General features: G+C 37.3%; 1 protein-coding gene across 1 annotated transcript in view; it reads left to right on the top strand.

Annotated features, from left to right (window-relative positions):
- Positions 1-23,318, top strand: part of LOC150092286 (acid-sensing ion channel 1B-like) — a 103,212-nt gene extending 79,894 nt beyond the window's left edge. The window contains exon 9 of the mRNA XM_090414837.1: positions 23,037-23,318. Within this exon, the coding sequence (XP_090270963.1) occupies positions 23,037-23,209 (173 nt within the window). The 3' untranslated portion in view covers positions 23,210-23,318. The remainder of the gene's footprint in view (positions 1-23,036) is intronic.
- The last annotated feature ends 553 nt before the right edge of the window (positions 23,319-23,871 follow it).

Below are 23,871 nucleotides of genomic sequence, written 5' to 3'. Positions count from 1 at the left end.
CCACTGAGACCAGTAGTGGAAGAAATTGAGCCCTACCAACACTAAAGGAGTTGGTAGGGCTTTCCCCTCTCCTACATAAAAAATATTCAACACTTTATTACAGAATTAAAGACCATGTTTTAGATAACCAAGATCATCTCTAAGTCAGCCTTTTACATCACTGCCCTCTATGTTCCCATTAATGGCAGTTCTCCTTCTACCTGACATTATGGCCCTCTTTCCTCCCAAATCATAAACTTCTTTATGGAAACTTTTGAGCAAAAATTGCTTGAATCCATAAATTTAAAACTGAAAGTTGGACTTAGATGCATTGATAACATATTTGTAATTTGGCCACATAGTCATCAAAACCTTGAATACTTGCCTCAGCCATTTAAGCAAACAACACGAGCACATAGAATTCATGATAGAAATAGAAAAACAAACTACCTTACTTGGATACACTCGTAACTTGCCTTTTGTTGGGCTGTTTGTCATTTGGCATTTATTGCACACCTACACATACTGGTCAGTTTTTACATGTGGACTCCTACCACCACCCAACACAAAACTAGGAATAATAAGTATTCTTAAAAAAGAGAGCAATAACAATTTGTTTGAATGATAATGATCTCAAAAAAAAAAAAACTGCAATAGATAAGAAACACCTTTGTTAAAAATGGATATATTAAAAAGAAAATTGACACCATACTGGACAAAAAGATAACACACTCAAACAAAAATGATTTCAGCAAAGCTGTCTATCCCTTATATTAACAGTATCAGAAAAAAATAAGTAGCAATCTAAAGACAACATAAAAACTACCTTTAAACAACCTCCTACAAAACTAAAACATTTATTCAGAACATCTAAATCCTTCTCCTTCTTATATTCAGGAGTATACCAACTTAAATATGTGTAACCTTCAGTATATTATCTGAAAGAAAATTTAAAGAGGCATGTGCAATATTCATGAAACAACTAAATTTAAACAAAAAATGACAGGCTAAAAATCTCCAAGTTTTGGACAATATATATATACAAGATAAAAATGCACATCCTTAGATTGACTAAAGTATCTCACTGCAAGTGACACTGATCTCTACAACAAAAATTTAACATGAAATAATAGCAACTTAAGAGAAAAATCAACAGGAGATCCAGGTGCTTTTTATTAAAAATATATATAATGGCTTCTAGACTAAATACTATTAGGTCAAACCAGTGAATGAATATAGTAATATAAAGCATCAGAACTAAAAGTAAGGTGTAAGAAGGAGTGCAAGATAGGATGCCAGAAGAGTGTTTGCCTAGAGGAACGGTAGAGTGTGTGGTTATGGCAATTAAGTGCGGTGAAAGGGTGGATGAGATGATTGTGATGGTTGGTACGAATGACTTGAGAGGCAATGTAAATCAGGTGATGAGATATCTGAGATTCTTGCTTGAGGTTGTATGAAAGAAAACACAGAGAGGAAAGATTTTGTGTGTTTTGCCCAGGTATGATAGTGACGAGCTGAGCAGAAGAGCTTTAATAATGAATAGCATGATAGCCAGAATGTCTCAGAAGAGAGGATTAGAATATGTGGATGCTTTGAGGGCATTTGAGGACAGAAAGGAACTGTATGCGAGAGACATCTTGCATTTGAATGAGGAAGGACGTAGGCATCTTGAGAGATTGCTGTTTTCTGAATGAGTTGGTGTGTCAATGTAGGGAAACTAGAATTCCAAGGGTGGATGGTAGCAGGGGTGGCCTCTGGTGGGAATGGGTACTTGGAGAAAGGGGGACAACATCAGGTAACACTGAGTCCAATGGGTTCTGGAGGAGATAATGATAGGTATAGAAGCAGTGACATTTTTATGCTTTATACTAATGCCAGGATTATCTGGAATAAAGGAGATGAATTGGTGGCACTGATAGCATCAGCCTGGCCATAAGTGATGGCCTGTCCATCACTTATGGGCTATCACCACCAAAACCTGTAAGAGAAGAGGCTTTGGAAGGCAGTGATATTAATGGTTTTGAAAGCATATGGTGTGAGGTAGAGGTGGGCAAGACAGGATATATGTAGTGGGGTTTGCTACAAGCCAAGGAGCACAGAGGATGGGGAGCAGGAGATGTTTAGGCAGTTGAGCTTGGCAAGTGCAAGAAGAATGATTGTTATGGGAGATTTTAACTACAGTAGTATAGATTTGGAGAGCGGAAGATGCATGTAGCAATAGAGGAATGGAATTTCTAGAATTCTTGAGGGACAAATGTCTTAGGCAACATGTAACAGAGGGAACAAGTAGTTCAAGAGTTTTGGATTTGGTTATAGCATCAGAAGAGTTGATAATAACTGAGATGACATCTCTCCCACCAGTTGGAGAGAGTGACCATGTGGTTTTGACTTGGAAGGTGAATAGACATGCAGGAGAATCAAAGAAAAGGGAATGCATGTGGAATTATAATTCGGGTGATTATAATAGTCTTAGATATCAACTTGGGACAGTTCCACGGAGGGAGGAATTCGAAAGGCGAGATATCGTTAGTGCTTGGGAAATTGTGAAGGAATATTAGTTAGCAGCAATACTAAGCTGTATTCCATGAGTGAAGAATTGAACACAATTTTGTACAAAATGGATGACAAACAATATCAAACAGGAACTGCAGGTGAAAAAGAGATTATGGAAAAGATATAAGGAGAGGGGTAGACAGCAGATGTATGAAGAATATAAGACTCAGGCCAGGAGAGGGACTGGTATATGCTGAGGAAGGCAAAACAGGAATATGAGAAGAGATTGGCATTAAGATCCAAAGAAAATCCTAGAGAATTTTTAGCTATATGGCCAGGTGGGAGGAGAAATGATTGCGGAAGAATGACATTGCGGGATAAAAATGGGAATAGAGTGACTGATGCAGAGGATATAGTGGAGTTGTTCATTGAGCACCTTATTGGAGTATTTCATCCTGGAGAAGAAAGTTTTAATACTAGAGGGATAGTGCAGGTTCAGGGTTTGGAGGTGCAATAGGAGAGTGTGTTCCAAATACTGAGTACTCTGGATGTCAGTAAAGCTGTGGGACTGGATGGTATTTCACCACGCGTTTTGAGAGAATGTGCTAGGGAATTGACAGTGCCTTTAACGTGGCTTTTCAATGAAAGTCTGGCTTTGGCAAAGGTGCCCAGGGAATGGAAGGAAGGTAAGATAGTGCCATTGCATAAGGGTGGTAGCAGACTGGAAGTGCCTAATTATAGACCAGTTTGTGTGTCATCAGTAGTTGTTAAGGTCTTGGAGAAATTAGTGAGGGACCATATACAGTGTTAGGCAAATAAGGGTAATGTTATCTGTGAGAATCAACATGGATTTGTTAAGGGGCACTGTTGCTTTAGTAATGTGATTGCCTTTTATAATAAAGTGACGAGCAGTTGATGGGGGAAAGGCATATCTTCTTCTTCTTTGAATGCCATCTCCAATTGGAGGTCAGTGAGCACCTTGGCAAATTTTGAGCAATTCTCAGCCACTCTGAGCAGTCTCTCAGAGTTCATGCCTGTCTACTGTCTGATGTTTGCCAGCCAAGATTTTCTTCATCTTTCTTGTCCTCCTGTTCCATTTATCTTCCCTTTTATAATCAATTGAAGTATCTTATATTTTTCATTAGAAAGTAGGTGACCAAGATATGCAGTTTTCCTTCTTTTTATGGTATGTAAAAGTTCATGTGATTTCTCCATTTGTTCCACTACTTTCTAATTGGACGTTTTTGCTGTCCATAGGATTTTTAACATTGGTCTCAAAGGCTACAAGTCTTTTTATTGATGTTGTCTTCAAGGTTTCCAAGTTTCTGCACCGTACAGCATGCGTACAGACCATACAGAGCATTTAACCATGTGTACTCTAAGCTCTAAATTTAAACTGCAGTTACAGTGTTGATTTCATCAAGAGAAAATTTTTTCTTGCCATTTCAATTCTAATTTTTATTTCCATTTCTGGATTGCAATCTTCATTTAACCAACATCCGAGATATTTAAACTTTGCCACTCTTTCTATTTGTTTTCCATTTAAAGAAAGTGATGAAATAAGAATTAGTTTCTTGCTTATGACCATGAATTTAGTTTTGGTGATATTTATTTTTAATCTCATTTTTTCACACTCTCTTCATTCACTAGTTTCATTCACTGGCTGAATATTGTCAGCCAGGAGAGCTGTATCATCAGCATATCGGATGTTACTGATGATTTCACCATTTACACTAATCCCTTCCTTTCTTCCTTTCAAGACGTTTTGAAATATGGCTTCTGATTATATGTTAAAAAGAAGAGGTGACAGCACACATTCTTGCTTTACTCCTCATTTGATGTTAATGGAGTCTGTAATAATGTCATCAACTTGAACAGATGCCTTTTGGTTCCAATATAAGTTTTCAGTGATCCTGATGTCTTTACTATCTAATCCAATTCTTTTTAATAGTGCAATCAATTTAGCATGTTAGTCTTTGTCAAATGCTTTCTTGAAGTCAGTGAAGCAAAATGAATATTTCCTTGTGTTTTGGTCAATACATTTTTGGAATAAGATTTGAGAACAGAAAAGAACCTCTCTTGTTACCAAACCGTTTCTGAAGCCGAATTGGGTATCACTGATGGTGTCTTCACATTTTCTGTATATTCTTTCTTTGAATAATTTTAGAAACATTTTGAGAACGTGACTCATTAGGCTGATCATTCTATAGTCATTACAAGTTTTCACATTTGCTTTTTTAAGTAGCATGATGAAGGTCAACTGTAACCAGTCGACCAGTCTTGAGGGATTATGCCTGTATCGTAGATCTTATTAAATAGCTTTACTAATATATTAATGTTGTCACCTTCTAATAACTTTACTATTTTTGCTGGTATTCTATCCAGGACTAAGGCTTTACCATTTTTAGCTGAGTTTAGTGCACATTCTACTTCTGGTCTTAGAATGCTTGGACCTTCCATATGTTCATAAGTATTTTCTGGGTTCTGTCTTTTATCAGTAAAGAGTTCTATATATTTTACCCATTCTTATATTTTGTCATCCTTTTTGGATATTGTTTCTCTCTTTTGTTTCAAAGGATACAGAATTGTTTTTTCTTAAATATACCTGAGGTCTCTTTCAGCTTTTTGTGTAGATTAAAATTATCATGCTTTTCCTGTAGAATTTCTATTTCTTTACATTTTTCATTCATCCAGATTACTTTTGTTTCTTTGATCTTGTCTTTAATAATTTTCTGAACTTCTTTATATTTTGTTTTCTATGATTTTTATATGATCTGCATTGATCCATGAGAAAGAGAATTTCATCAGTTATCCAATTGTTCTTTCTTACTGCTCTTTTAGGAAATAAGGTATTGGTACATTTCTCTATGAGTACAGATTTTAATTTGTCCCATGATTCATCAACCCTCACGATGTCATTGTTCTTGATAAGTGCTAGCTCTTGATTCAGATCTTGACTCAATTTCTTTCTTATCTCTGTGTTTTTTAATTTTCCTAAATCAAACCTTTTTTGTTGATGTTTCTTAAGTATATCTTTCAGTCTAAGTTTTAACTCTGCCACCAGTAGGTTATGATCAGAAGCAATATCTGCACTAGGATAGGTTTTTGTTCTCTTTATAGAACTTTGAAATCGTTGATTAATTAGCAAGTAATCAATTTGGTTTCCGACTATATTCCCATTATTATCCTGTGGTGATCGCCAAGTATACAGTCTTCGGGATGGTAGCTTAAACCATGTGTTTGTGATTATTAGCTCCTCTTCCTGGCAGAATTGAATAAGACGGTCGCCTCTCTCATTTCTTGTTCCCAGTCCATGTTCACCAGCTACATTTCCACTTCTACCTTTTCCAACTTTAGCATTGAAATCACCCATGACAATGTTAATATCATGCTTTTTTGTGTTTTTCATTAATTCTTTTAATTGATCATAAAATTCTTCGATCTCGGTATCACTCTTGTCAGCAGTAGGGGCATATACCTGTATAAGATTAACATCTAGTGGTTAACCTTTCAGTTTTAATCATCCTATCTGAGTAGGGGATGAAGCTCAACAGTGACTTCTTGACATCTTTGGTTAATATTATTCCAACTCCGTTTTGATGGTCGTTTCGCTACTTCCAGATGATACATTGTCGTGGCATTAACTTGAGTTTTGCCTGATCCTGGCCACCTAACTTCACTCATTCCTAAAATCCCAATTTCAAATCTTTTCATTTCTTAAATAGCATTTCTTAGCCCCTCCTTCATACAGGGTTCTGACATTCCAGGTTCCTAGTTTTAATGGATTTTGGATTTTTTGGGGATTTTGCAAAGGCATTTGATAGGGCACCAGATGATAAGCTGATACTTAAGTTGCAGCACATGGGTTTAGATCGGGTTAGTCAACTGGATTCAGGATTGGCTGTCCAACAGGTATCAGAGTTGTGTGTGGTGGGGCATTTTCAAGGAAGCAGAGGGTTACAAGAGGGGTCCCACAGGGCTCAGTGCTGCTGGGACCTATATTGTTTAACCTTTATATCAATGACATTGTCAATGGATTGCAAGGGGATATTCAGTTATTTGCAGATGATGTGAAGCTGGGAAGGGTTATTAGTAATAGTGCAGATTTGGCAGCCCTTCAAGAGGATTTGAATAAACTGCACAGATGGGAAAATGAATGGGGATTCGGTTTAATGCAGCAAAATGTAAAGTCTTGAAGTTTAGGATATATCGATGGGAGGCTACATACTCAATTGGAGGAGCTGTACTGGAGGAAGTAGGGGAGACGAGATCTGGGGGTGAGGATTGATAGAAAACTGAAATTAAGGGAGCATATTGCAAAGGTGATGAAGGTAACCCAGAGGATTGCTGCAATACTGAGAAGGACGCTGACCTGCAGAGATGAGAGTTATCTTTCCATTGTATAAGACTCTGATCAAACCACACTTAGACTATTGTTCTCAAATTTGGTCCCCAGGATTTGAAGGGGATAAATTAACTGTGGAAAGGGTAGAGACGCAGATAACAAAGATGGTTTTAGGACTGTACAATGTCAGTTATGAGTATTAGACTGAAGGAATGTGGACTGCAGAGTTTGGTGGATAGAAGACGGAGAGGTGATGTGATTGAGACTTTTAAACTGTTGAGAGGTGGTTGCAGGGTTGACACTGTTGAGTTCTTTCGCTTGGTGGAACAGTGGGAAGGAGCAATGACAAGGGGGCCATCCCTGGAAGTTATGAAAGGAAGCTTTGAGCAAGGGGGTGAGGAGTGGTTTCTTTGTGTGGGGGATGGTTGAACTGTGGAATGCATTGCCTAATAGTGGTGAGAGCAAGAACGGTCAAGGAGTGGTATGATAGACTTTGTTTCCTAGGAAGGTTCTCCCACAATGAGTCTCTTGACTAAATGGAGGCTTGAATAATAATAATAATGATCCAGATGTCAAAAATATGAATATTCTGATTGGATGATGTAATTAATTATTTATTGGTCTTACTTGATTTTTTTTATTTTGTAAATTTTACTTCTTATTGTGTTTAATTTTATTATCTTATTTCCTTATTTATTTTTTTCTTTTGTACCGCAAAAGGCAAGATGGGTTTAATTAGTTCTAGACTTGATGTAGTTTACTATGGCATTTATATAGGTGTATATATTTTTGAAAATGACTAATGCTAAAGGTCATCATCAAATTCCTGACATGTACCCTCAAGGGGTCTACAGGATATGATAGTACTACATCATTACTAACTTCCTATCTACAATTTTCCTCCAAATCAGTCTGTTACTTGTCAAAACTTCAACATTATTAGATCGTATATTTCTATCATCTAAGGCAATTTGTACCGTATCAATCCACCTATATCTTGGTCTTCCTATGGGTCGTTTACCTGTTTCCAGAGAGCACTTGTTTTGCTAATCTTTCCTCACCCATTCTGTTTAAGTGACCATACCACCAGAGATTAGCTCTGCTGACGCATTCCTGGATGCTGACAATGTCAAGTTCTTTCCTAATATACTCGTTTTTAATATGATATTGCCATTGATGCCATCTGTTCACACCTCCAATCTTTCTTAGGACTCGCATATCTGCGGTCTCTAGTCTCTGGTCAAGTGCTTTACTTCTAACCCAGCTCTCAGATCCATAAGTTAAAACTGGTTTGAACACTGTCTTGTATACAGCTAATTTAGTGTTTCACCTAATTTCTCTCTTATTCCATATGAATTTATTCAATTGACTTCCTATCATACCAGCTTTGTTGATTCTGTTGTCTATTTCCGTATTTAATTTACCATCTTCACTAAAAATCATGCCTAAGTAGCTGAAATGTTTTACTTGTTCCACAGGTTCTCCGTTCAGAACGCAGTTGATATTTTCAATGCTTCTGACTATTTTTATTGTCTTTGTCTTTTTATTACCTTTATACCATATCTATTACAACAGTTATTCAATTTAGTCAGCGAATCTTGCAAACTTGTAGCAAATTTATTTAGAAATATAAAATCGTCCGCATAAAGCAAAGAGCTGACATTAACATCTCCAATTTTCATATCATGTTTAATACTACTTTCCTTCATAATGTGATCAATATAGATAATAAATAACAGAGGGGATAATGTACATCCTTGTCTCACACCAGATTTAACATTAAACAATCTTCCTGTACTTCAATTCTAGCTGCTGACTTGCAACTCAAATAAAGACTAAGTATTGCTTGATATAAATCCCATTGACACCATATAACTGTAGTGTATTGAATAGCTTTTCTCTTGGCACCTTTCGTATGCCTTTTCCAGATCGACAAAACATAAATACAGATCTTTGTTATATTCCCATGCTTTCTCAACTATTTGTCGTAAAGTAAATATCTGATCCTGACAGCCTCTATTTGGTCTGAATCCAGCTTGTTCTTCACCAAGCTTTTCTTCCACAATTCCATAAATCTTGCCCGGAACACTCAGTAGGGAAATACCTCTGTAATTCTCACATTCAGTTTTATTTCCCTTTTTATATATGGGTACTATGTGAGCTCTACTCCAATCATCTGGAATTCGTCCCTCTGTCCAGGCTTTCTGAACTATACAGTGCAGCCACTGTAAGACTTTTATACCACCATACTTCAGCATTTCTGGTCGAATATCATCTACTCCTGCTGCCTTTCCACATTTCAAGCCTTTGATGGCATTTTCTACTTCAAGTATGGATATGTTTTCCTGACTGTATGCCTGTTGAGTGTTTTTTACCACTGTGCTATCACTGCTTGTTTCATTTAGCAATTTTTCGAAGTAATTACTCCATACTTCATGATATCTTTTTCTCCAGTTTTCATGTCACCTTTATCATCTCTAACTCCTTTTACAGCACTCTTTCCTCCATTTCTAAGCTTCTTCAACATACCTCCAGAATATCTTACCACCTTCTTGATATTTATTTTCTATGTTCTTGCCAAAGTCCTCCCATGACTTTTGTTTAGCTAATTTTACATAGTGTTTATCTTTCTTACATTTGTCTCTGTATTCTTTAAGAGCACAAGCTGACTTATTTGCCAGGAACTTTCGATATGCTTTCTTCTCTTCCTTCACTACCTCTCTTACTTCTTGGGTCCACCATGGAGTTCTGATTTTTCTATCCTTGCAGACAACCTCACCACGTGCCTCTCTGGCTGAATTAATCAGGGTTTTCTTCAAGGTTTGCCACTGAATCTCCAAGTGTTTGGTTCTTTTTCTCAAACCCTTTCATTTTTTCTTCAATAATCTTTGTGTATTTTAGTCTACAGTTCACATCTGAGAGCTGCTCTACTTTAATTCGCTTTAAAACTTTCTTAATGCTAAAGGTTGAAACATCAAATTTTAATATTATTAAAGGTGTTTTTTTTTATTTATTTTTTAATAATTTCGCTGACAGAGGAGTCAGGGAAACTGCATCATCAAGGGAGGAATGAGAAAACCATGTGAAAGTTTGAATATAGTATGCTAATGTGAAAAAGATATGACAGGCTTCGAATATAGTTATGCAGCTGAGAAAGGGGTGGAAATATATGCTTTGGGTTTGAACCTTTTGGGTATGTCTGGGGAGAGAGAAGAGAATGTTCTACAACAAGGCCAAATAGATTGCATATCTAATTATAAGAATAGGCTAGGTGGTAATTTGTTATGTCTATACACAAATGCCAGGAGCATCAGAAACAAAGAATTGAGTTTGTTGCTTTATTGAATACAATGTGGCATAAGATTGTAGGCATTAGTGAAACCTGGCTATCAGAATCAGATGTAACTGGAATAAAGTGTAATGGGTATTTGGTTTTTAGGAATGACAGAAAAGATAGAAGAGAAAGAGGAGTACTACTAATGATATCAGACAACTTAAAGTGGTATAAGTCCAGTTATGGTAGAAATGCAAGAAAACAATGATGGTAACAGTTCCATGTAGCTGGGAGTTTGAGACTACTGCTGTGAAGTGGAGGCTAACAGAATGAAATATATGGTGGGTGTTGCTACAGACCTGGCAGCTCAGTTGCAGGGGACAAAAAAATGCATTGCCAATTTAGCCTAATAGGTACTAAATGAGTATCATTATGGGTGACTTTAATTATCCAAACATTGATTGGATAAAAGATAAGAATGAAGAGGAATTTATTGAATTGTTGTGAGACAACTTTCTCAAGTAGCATGTGAAGGAAGGAACTCAAGGTCAAAGAGTGTTAGATTTGTTCGTAACGTCAGAAGAGGTCTCTGTTAATAATAGCTATTTTCACATCAGTTGGTGACAGTGATCATGCTGTACTTTATTGGGAAGTATCTAATTATATTGATGCTCCCATTAGAATAGGTTACATGCCGAATTACAAAGCTGGAAATTATGATCAACTTAGGAGAATACCATCTTTGGTCCCATGGTATCAGTTACTGGGTGGAAAAAAAATGTCAGCAGTGTATGGGAATCTTTGAAAAAGTCCTTAAATAAGGCAGTATCTGAATGTATCCCTGGTGTTTGAAGAATAAATAGGTTTGGAGTGAAATGGATAGGCTACTTTATTAAGCAAGAGATCCACAAGAAGAACATGATGTGGAAGGAATATCATGGGAATAAGAGTAAGAGGAGTTATGAAATATATGTATAAAACACAGCAGAAAAGTAATGAGTATTGTGCAGAAAGCTAAATTGGAGTATATGAAAAGAAATTTGCTATGCAGGCTAAAAGCAATCCAAAAGAATTTTATCATTATGCCGCTAGCAAAAGAAAGAAAGAATGTGGAATAACTTTACTGAATGCAGATGGTACTCTAGTATCAGAAGCTAATGAGATTGTAATGATACCACAGGAATGGAATGAATGTATGATAGTTCCATTGGACAAGGGTGGTGAAAAAATGATGTGTCTGACTGCTGACCTATCAGTATCTCTGGTGTGGTAGTGAAAATTTTAAAGAAGTTGGTAAGAACTTGCATACAGAAATGGGTACACAAACGAGCTTTATACTCTGCATGGAGCAGCATGGGTTTACTAAGGGAAGGTCATGTTTTAGTAATTTGCTTATATTTTATAACCATGTTACAGCTGAGTTGGATAGAGAGAATGGATATGCTATGACAATGTTGGATTTTGCTAAGGCATTTGATAAGATACCACACAAAAGGCTGTTGCATAAGTTTTTGAATATGGGATTGGAATTTCAATGGATGCTTGACAGACAGACAGATATTAAAGAGTGGTATATGGTGGGTGTGAATGTGCCAGATTTAAAGTGACCAGTGATGTACCTCAGGTTTCAGTTCTTTGGCCATAGTTGTTCAATCTACACATTAATGACATTAGGAAGGGTCTAACAGGAGGTAGGCAATTGTTTGATGATGATATGAAGATAGGCAGGAATGCTACTGATATCCAGCACTTACAAAAATGATTTGAATAAGCTGGAATTTGGGTAAACGAAAATGGCTGTCAGCCTAATGTTAGTAAGTGTAAAGTTATGCACTTTGGCACAATGAGATTTCCAGTGATATATTAGCTGGTCATGCTACAAGAAACTGATGTGGCTAGGGATCTTGGCATAATGGTGGATAGGAATTTGTAGTTCAAAGGTCACATATCAAAAGTTGTAAATACAACTGAGGATAACTGTGATGTTTAAGCGAACCTTGACATGTAGGGATAAGGAAGTCATTCTGCCTCTTTATAAGGCCTTGATAAGTTTGCACCTGGATTATTATTATTATTACGGGTATCTATATGGAGTCAGTAGACTCATCGCAATAGACCCAAACTATCAAAACAATATCTATCATATCTCTTCTTGAATTCATTGACAGACGAACTCACAACTGAGTCAAGCAATGCATTCCTCTCATTCACCGCCCTCCAGGTGAAAAACCTCGTTCTCACACCCTTGTTAACCACACTTTTTCTTAATTTCCAGGGATGACCTCTTGTCCTTCCATCACTATCACACATCTGAAATATTTCCCCTGCATCAATCTTATAAAAACCTTTTAGTAATTTAAATGTTTCTCATATCCCCCTCTTCTCCGCCTATCAACCAACCTCTGCAATCCACAAGCAATCCATAAGCTCTCAATCTATCAATGTAGGGAGCATTTTTTACATCACTCACCAACTTAGTCACTCTCCTCTTAACCCTCTCCACAACCTCCTCATCTCCAAAGAATCCAGGTGACCAGACTTGAGCACAGTAATCCAAATGTGGAAGTATCAACGCCTTATAGAGGGGAATAATAACCTGTTTATGTCTGGATGTTAGTGTGTTCTTCAATAACTAAATAATCTTATGTGCAATCTTGGACACCTCAGCAATGTGTCCTCTGAACTTCATCTCCATATCCACCAACACCCCCAAGGCCCTAGCCTCATCATTCTCTTGGAGTACCATTCCATCAATGTAGTACACAGCTGGTAATCTTTTAATCCCAAACTGCATAACTTTACACTTTTCCACATTGAACTGACATCCATTACCTTTTGCCCATTTTGCCAGCTTATTTAAATCATTCTGCAAATTCTCACCATCAGTGTGATTTTTTATTGTGCTACCCAACTTTGCATCATCAGCAAACAACTGAATATCTCCCTTTAAGCCATTTCCTATATCATTTATGTACAAATTAAACAATAACAGCCCAAGCACAGAGCTCTGAGGCATACCACTGGTCACCTGCCTCATTCTGGACTCTGCTCCTCCATACACCACTTTCTGGTATCTCTCCCTGAGCCATTCTCTTATCCATATCACCAGTTTAGTATCCATCCCCATCTGCTCCAATTTGTGCAACAGTATTCCATGGGGTATCCTGTCAAAAACCTTAGCAAAATCCAAAATTGCCACTGTGTAGTCATTTCCTTTGTCCAACTCAGATGTCATTCTATTATAAAAAGTTAATAAATTGCACTAAGGCAGGATTGACCTTTAACAAAGCCATGTTGCCCCTATAGAGTATCATCCTGATCCACCCATTCTTGAATTCTGTCTTTAACCAACTTTTCCATTACTTTTACGACCATTCCCGAGATGGTGATTGGTCTGTAATTAACTACCGCAGTTTTAGAGCTATCTTTATGCAAAGGAACTACTTTGCCTTCCTTCCACTCCCTAGGGATCATACCAGAGTTCAAACTTAAGTTAAATAACCAAGTAAGAGGCGTTAACAATTCCTTCGCACATTCACGCAACACCCGAGCTAATATTCCATCTATACCTACAGCAGTGTTTGCATTTAAATTTTGCAGTATACTAAGTACCTCTGCTTTTTTAACTTCAATTCTCACGTTAGTTATTGCTACAAGTACAGAGATATCCTCACTTGGGTGATAGACTTTTGAAAAGTGTATCACCCAAGTGATAGACTTTGAAAAGTGATCACTCAGTAAATCTACTATTACATCTGAATTGTTCATCTCAATACCATCAGCATCCACTAAAGTTATCCTTCCGAAATCATTCTTCCTTTTACTTGTACAGTTTTTATACATAGCAGAAGAACTCTTTGGGATTACCCTTGATCTCCTTGGCTAAGGTCTTCTCATAATCTGATTTAGCTTTTCTTACTATGCTGGTAACCTTCCTAGCTTGAGCCTTGTACTGCTCATGTACAAGGTTCATGATTCAATCAGAAGATTCACAAAGGTACTGATTGCCTTTCGCCTTGTAAATTCTCCATAACATTTCCTTTTTTTGCAGATCAAGTTTGATACTACTAATCATCCATCTGATGCCTACTTTGTTTGTCTTCCTGACCATGGGGATACATTCTGATATTGCCTTCCTCAGATACCTGCTGATTTTATTCCATGCACTGCTAACATCTTTCCCTTGCAATATGTTCTGCCATGGGACAGCTGTAAACTCACTCTGAAGTTTGTTATGATTGCCTAGCGCCGTAGTTCTATATACACCACTTCTTAAGAGAGAAATCCACAAATTTTGCAACCTCCCAAGTCAATACCACATAATCGCTCTCACCAATTGGAGGTAATTTGGACACCTTACTTATGCATATGTCCTCTGAACTAATGACCATGTCCAGCATTCTCACACCACGTGTCCCTTCCGTTATGTGCTGTTTCAAGTAATTGTCTCTTAGAAGATGTATGAATTCCATTTCCTTTCTGCCACATGATATTTCCTCCTTCCAATTGATATCACCATAATTAAAATTCCACAAAATAATCACTATCCCTGCACTCATTGCACTAATTTGCTGATGCATGAATTCAGTATCCCCCCCATACCCCCCCATGGCCTATAGCAGCAACCAACTATATATTTGGTTGTGTTGGTCATTATTTCACACCAGACCACCTCAAATGAACTATCATTCACATGTATATCCTCCTGATATAGTACTTTCTTTGGCTGCAACTCATCAGCTATCATCAACAGTACTCCCCCCCCATTCTATCTTCTCTATCTTCCCTGAAAATACTCGACCCATCGCATTCAATTCCATTATGATGCACAGATTTGGTCTGCTGGGTTCCAAGGGAATAAAGAAGCTACAGAAAGGGTGCCAAGAAGAGTTACAAAGATTATATCCAGATTATGGGATTTAGACTATGAAGGCAGGTTGCAAGAATGTGGATTACAGACTGGTTAACATGAGAAAGAGGGGTGATATGATAGAGGTCTATAAACTTTTTGTTATATGGAAGGTGGGGAGAGAACACAAAGGCATCCATGGAAGTAAAGTTTGTTCGCAGTAAAGAAAGAGTAAGAAGTAGTAGCTTTTCTCTTATAGAGCAGTGAGTGAGTGGAATAGTTTGCCTTTAGGTAGTGAGGGCATCTAGTATGAATGAATTTAAGGGATGGTATGACATCTAGTTTGGGTGATTTATAGCCTCTCTTGTTGAATTCTTGACTCCCTGGAGGTCTCAGATAATAATAATATCTCAAACAATATCTCCATCAATCTTGCAAAGGCTTGATTTTGCAAAGGCTTTTGATAGACTGCCACATGACAAGCTCTTAATTAAATTGAAAGAGATGGGATTGAATCTTGGGATTGTTGGGTGTTGCTACAGACCCAGGAGCACAGAGGATGGGGACCAGGAGATGTTTAGACAGTTAAGTTTGGCAAGTGCAAGAAGAATGATTGTTATGGGAGATTTTAACTACAGTAGTATAAATTTGGAGAGAGGAAGATGCATGTAGCAATAGGGGAATGGAATTTCTAGAATTCTTGAGAGACAAATGTCTTAGGAAACATGTAACAGAGGGAACAAGAGGTTCAAGAGTCTTGGATTTGGTTATAACATCAGAAGAGTTGATAATAACTGAGATGACATCTCTCCCACCAGTTGGAAAGAGTGACCATATGGTTTTGACTTGGAAAATGAATAGACATGCAGGAGTATCAAAGAGATGGGAACTTATGTGGAATTATAAAGCAGGTGATTATAATAGTCTTAGACGTCAACTTCGGGAAGTTTCATGGAGGGAGGAATTGGAAGGCCGGGATATCATTAGTGCATGGGAAATCGTGAAAGAATATTTGTTAGCAGCAATGGTAAGTTGTATACCACGAGTGAAAAAGAGGACACAATTTGGTGTAAAGTGGATGACAAACAATATTAAACAGGAATTGCATGCGAAAAAGAGGCTATGGAAGAGATATAAGGAGACAGGTGAAGAGAAGATGCATGAAGAATATAAGACACAGGCCAGAAGAGTGACTAGTGTGGTAAGGAAAGTGAAACTGGAATATGAGAGGAGATTGACCCTAAGATCCAAAGAAAATCCTAGGGAAATTTTTTAGCTATGTGGCCAGTAGGAGGAGAAATGACTGTGGAAGAATGATATTGTGGGATAAAAATGGAAATAGGGTGTGATGCAGAGGACATAGTGGAATTGTTCAAAGAACACTTTATTGGAGTATTTTATCCTAGAGGAGTCAGTTTTAATGCTAGAGGGATAGGGCGGGTTCGAGGTTTAGAGGTACAGGAGGAGAGTGTGTTTCAGATACTGAGTACTCTGGATGTCAGTAAAGATTTGAGACTGGATGGTATTTCACCACGGGTTTTGAGAGAATGTGCTAGGGAACTGATAGTGCCTTTAACCTGGCTTTTCAATGAAAGTCTGGCTGCGGGAAAGGTGCCCAGGGAATGGAAGGAAGGTAAGATAGTGCCATTGCATAAGGGTGGTAATAGACTGGAAGTGTCTAATTATAAGCCAGTTTGTGTGTCATCAGTAGTTAAGATCTTGGAGATAGTGGTGAGGGATCGTATACAGCATTGGGCAGATGAGAGTAATATTATCTGTGAGAATCAACATGGATTTGTGAAAGGGCACTCTTGTTTTAGCAATATGCTAGCCTTTTATAATAAAGTTACAAAGAACATTAGATGAGGGAAAGGCATATGCTGCAGTTTTCTTAGACTTAGCAAAGGTATTTGACAGGGTGCCACATGATGAGCTGATATTTAAGTTGCAGCACATGGGTCTGGATGTCAGATTGGTCAACTGGATAGGTATCAGAGAGTTATGTATGGTGGAACAGTTTCATGGAGGCAGAGGATTACAAGTGGGGTCCCACAGGGCTCTACTAGGACCTATATTGTTTAATCTTTATATCAATGACATTGCCAGTGGATTGCAAGGGGATATTCAGTTGTTTGCAGATGATGCGAAGCTGGGAAGGATTATTAGTAATTGTGCAGATGTGGTAGCCCTGCAAGAGGATTTGAATAAGCTAGATAGATGGGCAAATGAATGGGGATGTCAGTTTAATGCAGCAAAATGTAAGGTCTTGAGGTTTGGGAAACATCGATGGGATGCTTCATACTCTGTGGGAGGAGTTGTACTGGAGGAAGTAGGGGAGACAAGAGATCTGGGGTTGATGATTGATAGAAACCTGAAATTCATGTGACATATTGCAAAGGTGGTGAAGGTAACACAGAGGATTGCTGCAATTATGAGGACACTGACCTGCAGAGATAAAAGGGGTTATCATTCCGTTGTATAAGTCTCTGATCAGACCACACTTGGACTATTGTATCTCAGATTTGGTCCCCAGGATTTGAAGGGGATAAATTAACTGTGGAAAGGGTACAAAGACAGATGACAAAGATAGTTTTAGGACTGTACAATTTTGGTTATGAGGATCGGCTGAGGGAATGTGGACTGCAAGGTTTGGTGGATAGAAGAAGGAGAGGTGATATGATTGAGACTTTTAAACTGTTGAGAGGTGGTTACAGGGTTGACACTGGGGAGTTCTTTAGCTTGGTTGAACAGCGGGAAGGAGTGATGACAAGAGGCCATCCTTGGAAGTTACGAAAGGAAACTAGCAAGAGGGTGAGGAGTGGTTTCTTTGCATGGAGGGTGGTTGAACCGTGGAATGCATTGCCTGATGGAGTGATGAGAGCGAGAATGGTCAATGAGTTTAAGGAGTGGTATGATAGACTTTGTTTCTTAAGGGGGACCTCCCCTCGATGAGTCTTGACAGACTTTATGTTCTTAGGAAGGACCTCCCACGATGAGTCTTTTGACTCCATGGAGGCCTGAATAATAATAATAATCTATTCAAGTCCTTATAAGAGGACTTGAATAGATTGCATGAATGGGCAGGTAAGTGGAACTGTCAGTTCAGTGTTGCCAAGTGTAAGGTTTGAGATTTGGTAAGCAACGATGGGATGCCAAGTATACACTTGGTGGGGAAACTTTAACAGAAGTAGAGGAGATGAGAGATCTAGGTGTGATGGTGGACAAGGACCTGAAATTCAGGGGCCACGTTGCACAAGTTGTGAAGTCATCACATCGAATAATGACAATGATGCAGAGAACCCTGACATGCAGAAATAGAAAGGTTATGATTTCATTGTATAAGGCCTTGATCAGGCCTCATATGGATTATTGTGCACAGGTTTGGTCGCCGGGTTTTCATGGTGACGAGGATATTTTGGAAAGGGTACAGAGAAGATTCACAAAGGTAGTCAGTGGTCTTTGGATTTTGTGGAGTATGAGGACAGATTGAGGGAATGTAAGTTGCAGAGCCTCGTGAATAGGAGGAAGAGGGGGGATATGATTGAGATATATAAACTGGTCAGGAGTTATCAGGTAGACATGGAAGAGATTTTTCATAGAATTGGAGAGGGAAGTAGAACAAGAGATCATTGCTGGAAACTGTATAAGGAGGGTGTGAGCAAAGGAGTGAAAAGCAGGTTCCTTGCATGAAGGGTGGTTGGTGAGTGGAATGCATTGCCTGAGTGTGTTGTGGAAGTGGACACATTGAATCAGTTTAAGACGTGGTTGGATGAGCATTATATGCAATAGTGAGTACCTCCCACGATGAGTCTCTGACTCCATGCAGGTCAGGTGTTGATGATAATAATAATAATAATCTAGTATAATGATTAACAATCATGATCAACTACTTGTATAATGAGAACCATTGACCACTACAATCAGCCAATAAACTAAAATCAATAATAATAATTATTGTTATGGTTCTGCAAAAGATAGGTCTTGTCTTAGTAAACTGCTTGTGTTTTATATAAAAAGACAATGGAGTTGGATAAGGGAAATACTGCAGTGATACTGCTGGACTTTGCAAAGGCATTTGACAGAATTAATGCTCCAGTTTGTTCTAATTATGCAACAGAGTTGCATGATTAGAGGGTGGTGGATGGGTAGAATATGAATAATGGATCTCTTGTGATGAGTCTTCTGACTCCATGGAGATACCTGTTTAAGAAGTTCACAAGGTTTGTTTTCCTGGAGGTAAAATGAATAGAGTGATTGAGGCATTGGATATGAGGAGTAAGTGAGCAAAAGAGTTGGTAGTTGTAATAAGGACAAATGACTTGCCCGGGAACAAGGAACACATAAGATTGGATATCAGGAGGTTGTTGAGATGGATAAAAGATAGTAGTGTGATAGGAAAGGTAGTCAGTGTGTTGCCTAGGTATGACAGTGATGAAATGAGTCAGAGATTGAAGATTGTCAAGTAGTGATATGTTAGAGGAAATGCGTGAGGAGAAAGGTAGGTCTAGTAGAAGTTTGTTAATGTGTGGAATGAGTTTGAAGGATGAATTGAACCGTATGAGTGATGGACTGCATTTGAATGGTTTTTCATGCGAGTCACTTAGAGAGACTGTTGCTGGAAAGTAGAAAAATGAATGCAGAGAATGAATCTGATCAAGTAAGAAATGATGTGAAAGAGCAGAAGAGTAAAAAGGAGAGATTGAAGTGATGGTTATGAATGAAGAAGTGGGTAGCATGAGTATAGAGAATGAGAGAACAAGTGTGCAAGAAAAACAGGGAAACAGGGAGGGTCAAGGTGGACAGGACAACATAGCTTGAGAAAGGTGGATACTCCGAGAGGATGTGAATGCATGTGTAGACAAAAAGGGAAAGGGATGACCTGGGATCAAGGGAAAACAGTTGGATTTGAAGAAGGATCGAAGATGAATAAGGAGAAAAAGAAATGGCTCAAGTTAAGTATGGAGAAATCGCATCTAATAAGTGGTATCAGTGAAACTTGTTATAGATCCAGGAATGAGCTGATGTATACAAATGTTAGAAATGTAAGAAACAAGTCAAATGGAATGATTGCATTAATTGAATTTGTTCATTCAAGAATTGTTGTTTATTTTTTGATGGTATATATTAGAACACAGAATAATAAGTAAATAATTATTTATTGACTTATTGCTGATATTTCACTGGTGTTATTACCAGCATTTTCAGAGCACAAAAACACAGTTTGTCACAATACGCGAGACTATAACAACATGGTGTAATCAACGTACTAGTTAAACAAAATTGTAGCAGCAACACAAAGACTAAAGTTCTAATTTGGCTTCCTCTATCTGGAAAAAAAAAAAAAAACTTGTAGCTGCCACACAAGACTAGAGTCCTAAAAAAAGAGAAAAAACCCAGTACTAGTTTTTTTCTTAAGATGACTGTCTCCCAGATTTTAGGCAAATTTATACAGCCATATTTGTTGAGATTTGGAGTGTGTTTCAGGGCTTCTGTTGCCTCTAAGAACAATCTCTCTGACTTGTAAGAGCTTTGTTCTTTGTTTGATCAATGTTGAAAAGGTGTTTCATAAAATGGTGGGGAGGCCAGGGGAGAAGAAGAGGTTATCCCTGGAAGCTCTATAAGGAGGATGTGATCAAGAAATGAGAAGCAGGTTTTTTGTATGCTGAGTTGTAAATGATTGAAATACCTTACCTGAGAGTGTGGTGTCTGCAGAGAATTTGAATGTGTTTAAGGCACAGTATGAGGAGCTGTGTGTATGACAAAGGGACCTCCTAGTTGAGCCTTTGACTCCACGGAGTCTTAGGATAATAATACTATTATTATTATTATTGTAACACACGCATATCTGTGAAGTCAGAAGATTCAACACAGGAAGCACAGACTAACTATCCATTATTCACGTAATATGTATCATACCTCTACTTAAACCTAATTTCCTGACAGCACACTCAAAACTACCTCTGACATTCCATTCTATTTTTTTCACAAATCCCCTCCCATGCAAAAAAGTTAGTTCTCACATCTTTGGTAAATGCAGTCTTATTTAACTTTCAGATGTCTCCTTGTTTTCTCCCCTTCTGTCCTGATGGGTGAAATATGGGGAAAAAAATGTTTGCTTACTGTCCTATAAAACCTGTTTAATAACTTATGTTTCTCTCATTTCTCGCCTTTTCTGTTTTTTAACCAAATCTTTAATCAGTCCTTATAAGGAGCACTCACTCAAATCATCAGCTTAGTAATCTGCCTCTGATCCTCTCCACCACTTCCTGATTTCCAAGAAACCCAAGTGATCAAAAGTGCAATAAGTGTTTTATCTCTATTTTATTTAATTTAAATTTTTCTTTTTTTTTTTTTTAAACGCAAGTAGGATTTCTCTTTTCAGTGTGTTTTTCAACATCCAAGTAATTCTTTGTGCCAGTTTAACCACTTCTAGAATATATCTTCTGATCTTCCATCCCCTCTCCCACCATCACTATCAACCATAGTACAATTGTAGAATGTTATGCAGTGTTATCAAAGTAACACAGCTTGTAATCTTTACAGCCCGTATGGTTTATGCTTGTCATCAGCCTATCCAGTTTTTTCCTATCCATCAGCAAACCAGAAATACCTGCAGAATAATTTTTAATCTTTATCTTTGTTATTAGTTAATGAAATAACTTATGGATCTATAATTATTATATCATGATTATAATTGTGATAACTATTAGCTAGAATGCTTATTTTCCCAACAGCTACATGTGTTTTTCTTATCTAGAGTTTCACTAAAAATGTCATGTTAAATGCAGATATTTTTCAAACCAAATTGTCCATAGTTGCCTGCAGTTACTCAAGTGCTAATAGTGTTATGAACATATGCGTGCCCATGCCACTCTAAAGGTGTCAAGATGGTGACAGTTCAACTGCAAAACTATTCTCAGAATTATCCATCAGTTCATCTAAATTCTCATTGCATATCAATCATTGAGGAATGTAAGTATACAGTGTATCTGCAAACTTATCAAGAAATTGTTTTCCAAATAGGTGATTAGAGAGAAAAGAAATAATTACTTGTAGTTCCAACATTTCATTCTTAGATTTTTTTGTAAGGGATTACATGAAAGATAAACTACACAAATTAGTAACGATTTTAGATTTGTACTGTTTATCTTTCATGAAAAATTAGAGATGCCACCCTTCACTCTGGAAATGTTAAGAGCACATGTAAAGAGCTAAGTTGTAGATTCAGTGTATATAGGAAATTACGCCTGTAACTTGATCTTAATAATCCCATTAAAAACTACACACTCCAAGCTACCATTCATGATATTTGTGAATGCTCTGCCTCTTAATTTTTTTCAATAAATATGAAAACCAGGTCACCATAGATTTTTATAGGTTGCATCTGTGCAACCAGGTGTGCATAGATTTGTCAATCAGGTTTTCATAAAGGATGAAGAGATGATTGACTATTGACTTTGGTCTCTAGAATGTTTTGTATGAGGACAGATTGAGTGATTGCAAATTTGCTGAGTGTAGTGGATAGAAAGTGGACATGATCATGATACAAGTTCATAAGGGATAATTACTGGATTAATGTGGATAAGATTTTTCATACAATGGGTGGGGACAGGGGAGAACAATAGGCCATCCCTGGAAGTTGTATAAGGAGGGTGTAACCAAGAGGGTGAGGAGTAGGTTTTTTGCATGAAGAGTTGTGGATGACTGAATGCTTTGCTTGAAAGTGTGGTGAGTGCAGAGACAGTGGATGCATTTAAGTCACAGTGTGATGTGTGAGAGTGGGATCTCCCATGATGAGTCTTTTGACTCCATGGAGGTATGATGATGATGATAATAATATTTGCATTTAAAATACTGACATGTTTTTTTTGGAAACCTTATATATTAGTATACCACCATAAGCCTATAACTTTGGAAATGAAACTTTATATATAGCATTAATTTCTTCTATTCATGCACATATTTTATTTCATTTTGAAAAGAAAAGAAGCAAATGTATTGATTTCTTTGAGTATACATTGCATACCATTGTCGTCACTTTTTACAATAATAAGCTGACAGCAGTTTTTGTGATGCCGTCTTCCTTTATTTTTCAGGTGAAATTGGTGGTGCTTTGGGACTGTTATTAGGAGCAAGTGTGGTGAGCTTATTGGAAACCATAATTTTTTTGATTCAGTGGCTTAGATCCAAACTGCACAAATCTCAGTTGATCCAAACAACAAGCTATCAGACACGAAAAGAAGCACTATGTGTGAGAGAAAAAGATTAAAAGCCATACTGTTATGTCTGTAAAATACATTTAATCAGTTAAATCACTTTTCAGTCACATCCATAACATAGTCAGAATCAGTAATATTAAAGTATCACTTGTTGACATATTAGCACTATTTTAAAAAATATTCTTATTTACATTTAAAAGTCCTTTCAAATATTCAAAACATTTTATAGGTGAAAGAACCATCTCAAAGTTCTGTAGGCCATGTGAAAAATTGTTTGTAGGTAGAGAAATCACTGTAATAATAACATAGAGAAACATGTTGATTAACCTTAATCTAATAATTCTGTAATTATGCACACAATTTTCTTGCTTATCTGGTCAAAGAATACCACTCTTTGATTTGTTAAAGATGACTCTTCAAGAGAATTTAAACAGGCTGGAGAGGTGCACAAAGATGGGTATAGATACCAATGTGACTATTGAGGGAATTTTAAATATGGTCATGTGGAATCATTATCTCATATTTTGTTCAGTTATAAAATATATGTTTATAAAATTTTAAAGCATATGTAAACTAATACCTCCTATGGAGTAATGTAAATTTAAAAAAAAAAAAAAAAAGTCGCATAAACATAGCACAATCAAAGAACACATGCTATTAATCCAAAATAAACACCTTTTATTTTATTGTTTTATTTTGGTAGATAATATCA

The sequence above is a fragment of the Typopeltis vanoorti genome, chromosome 26, assembly GCF_054136105.1.
Source record: "Typopeltis vanoorti isolate ZY-2024b chromosome 26, IOZ_Tvanoo_1.0, whole genome shotgun sequence".
Taxonomy (NCBI): Eukaryota; Metazoa; Arthropoda; class Arachnida; order Uropygi; family Thelyphonidae; genus Typopeltis; species Typopeltis vanoorti.
Note: the sequence above shows the minus strand (reverse complement) of the source record. Positions and strands in the feature narration are given on the sequence as shown.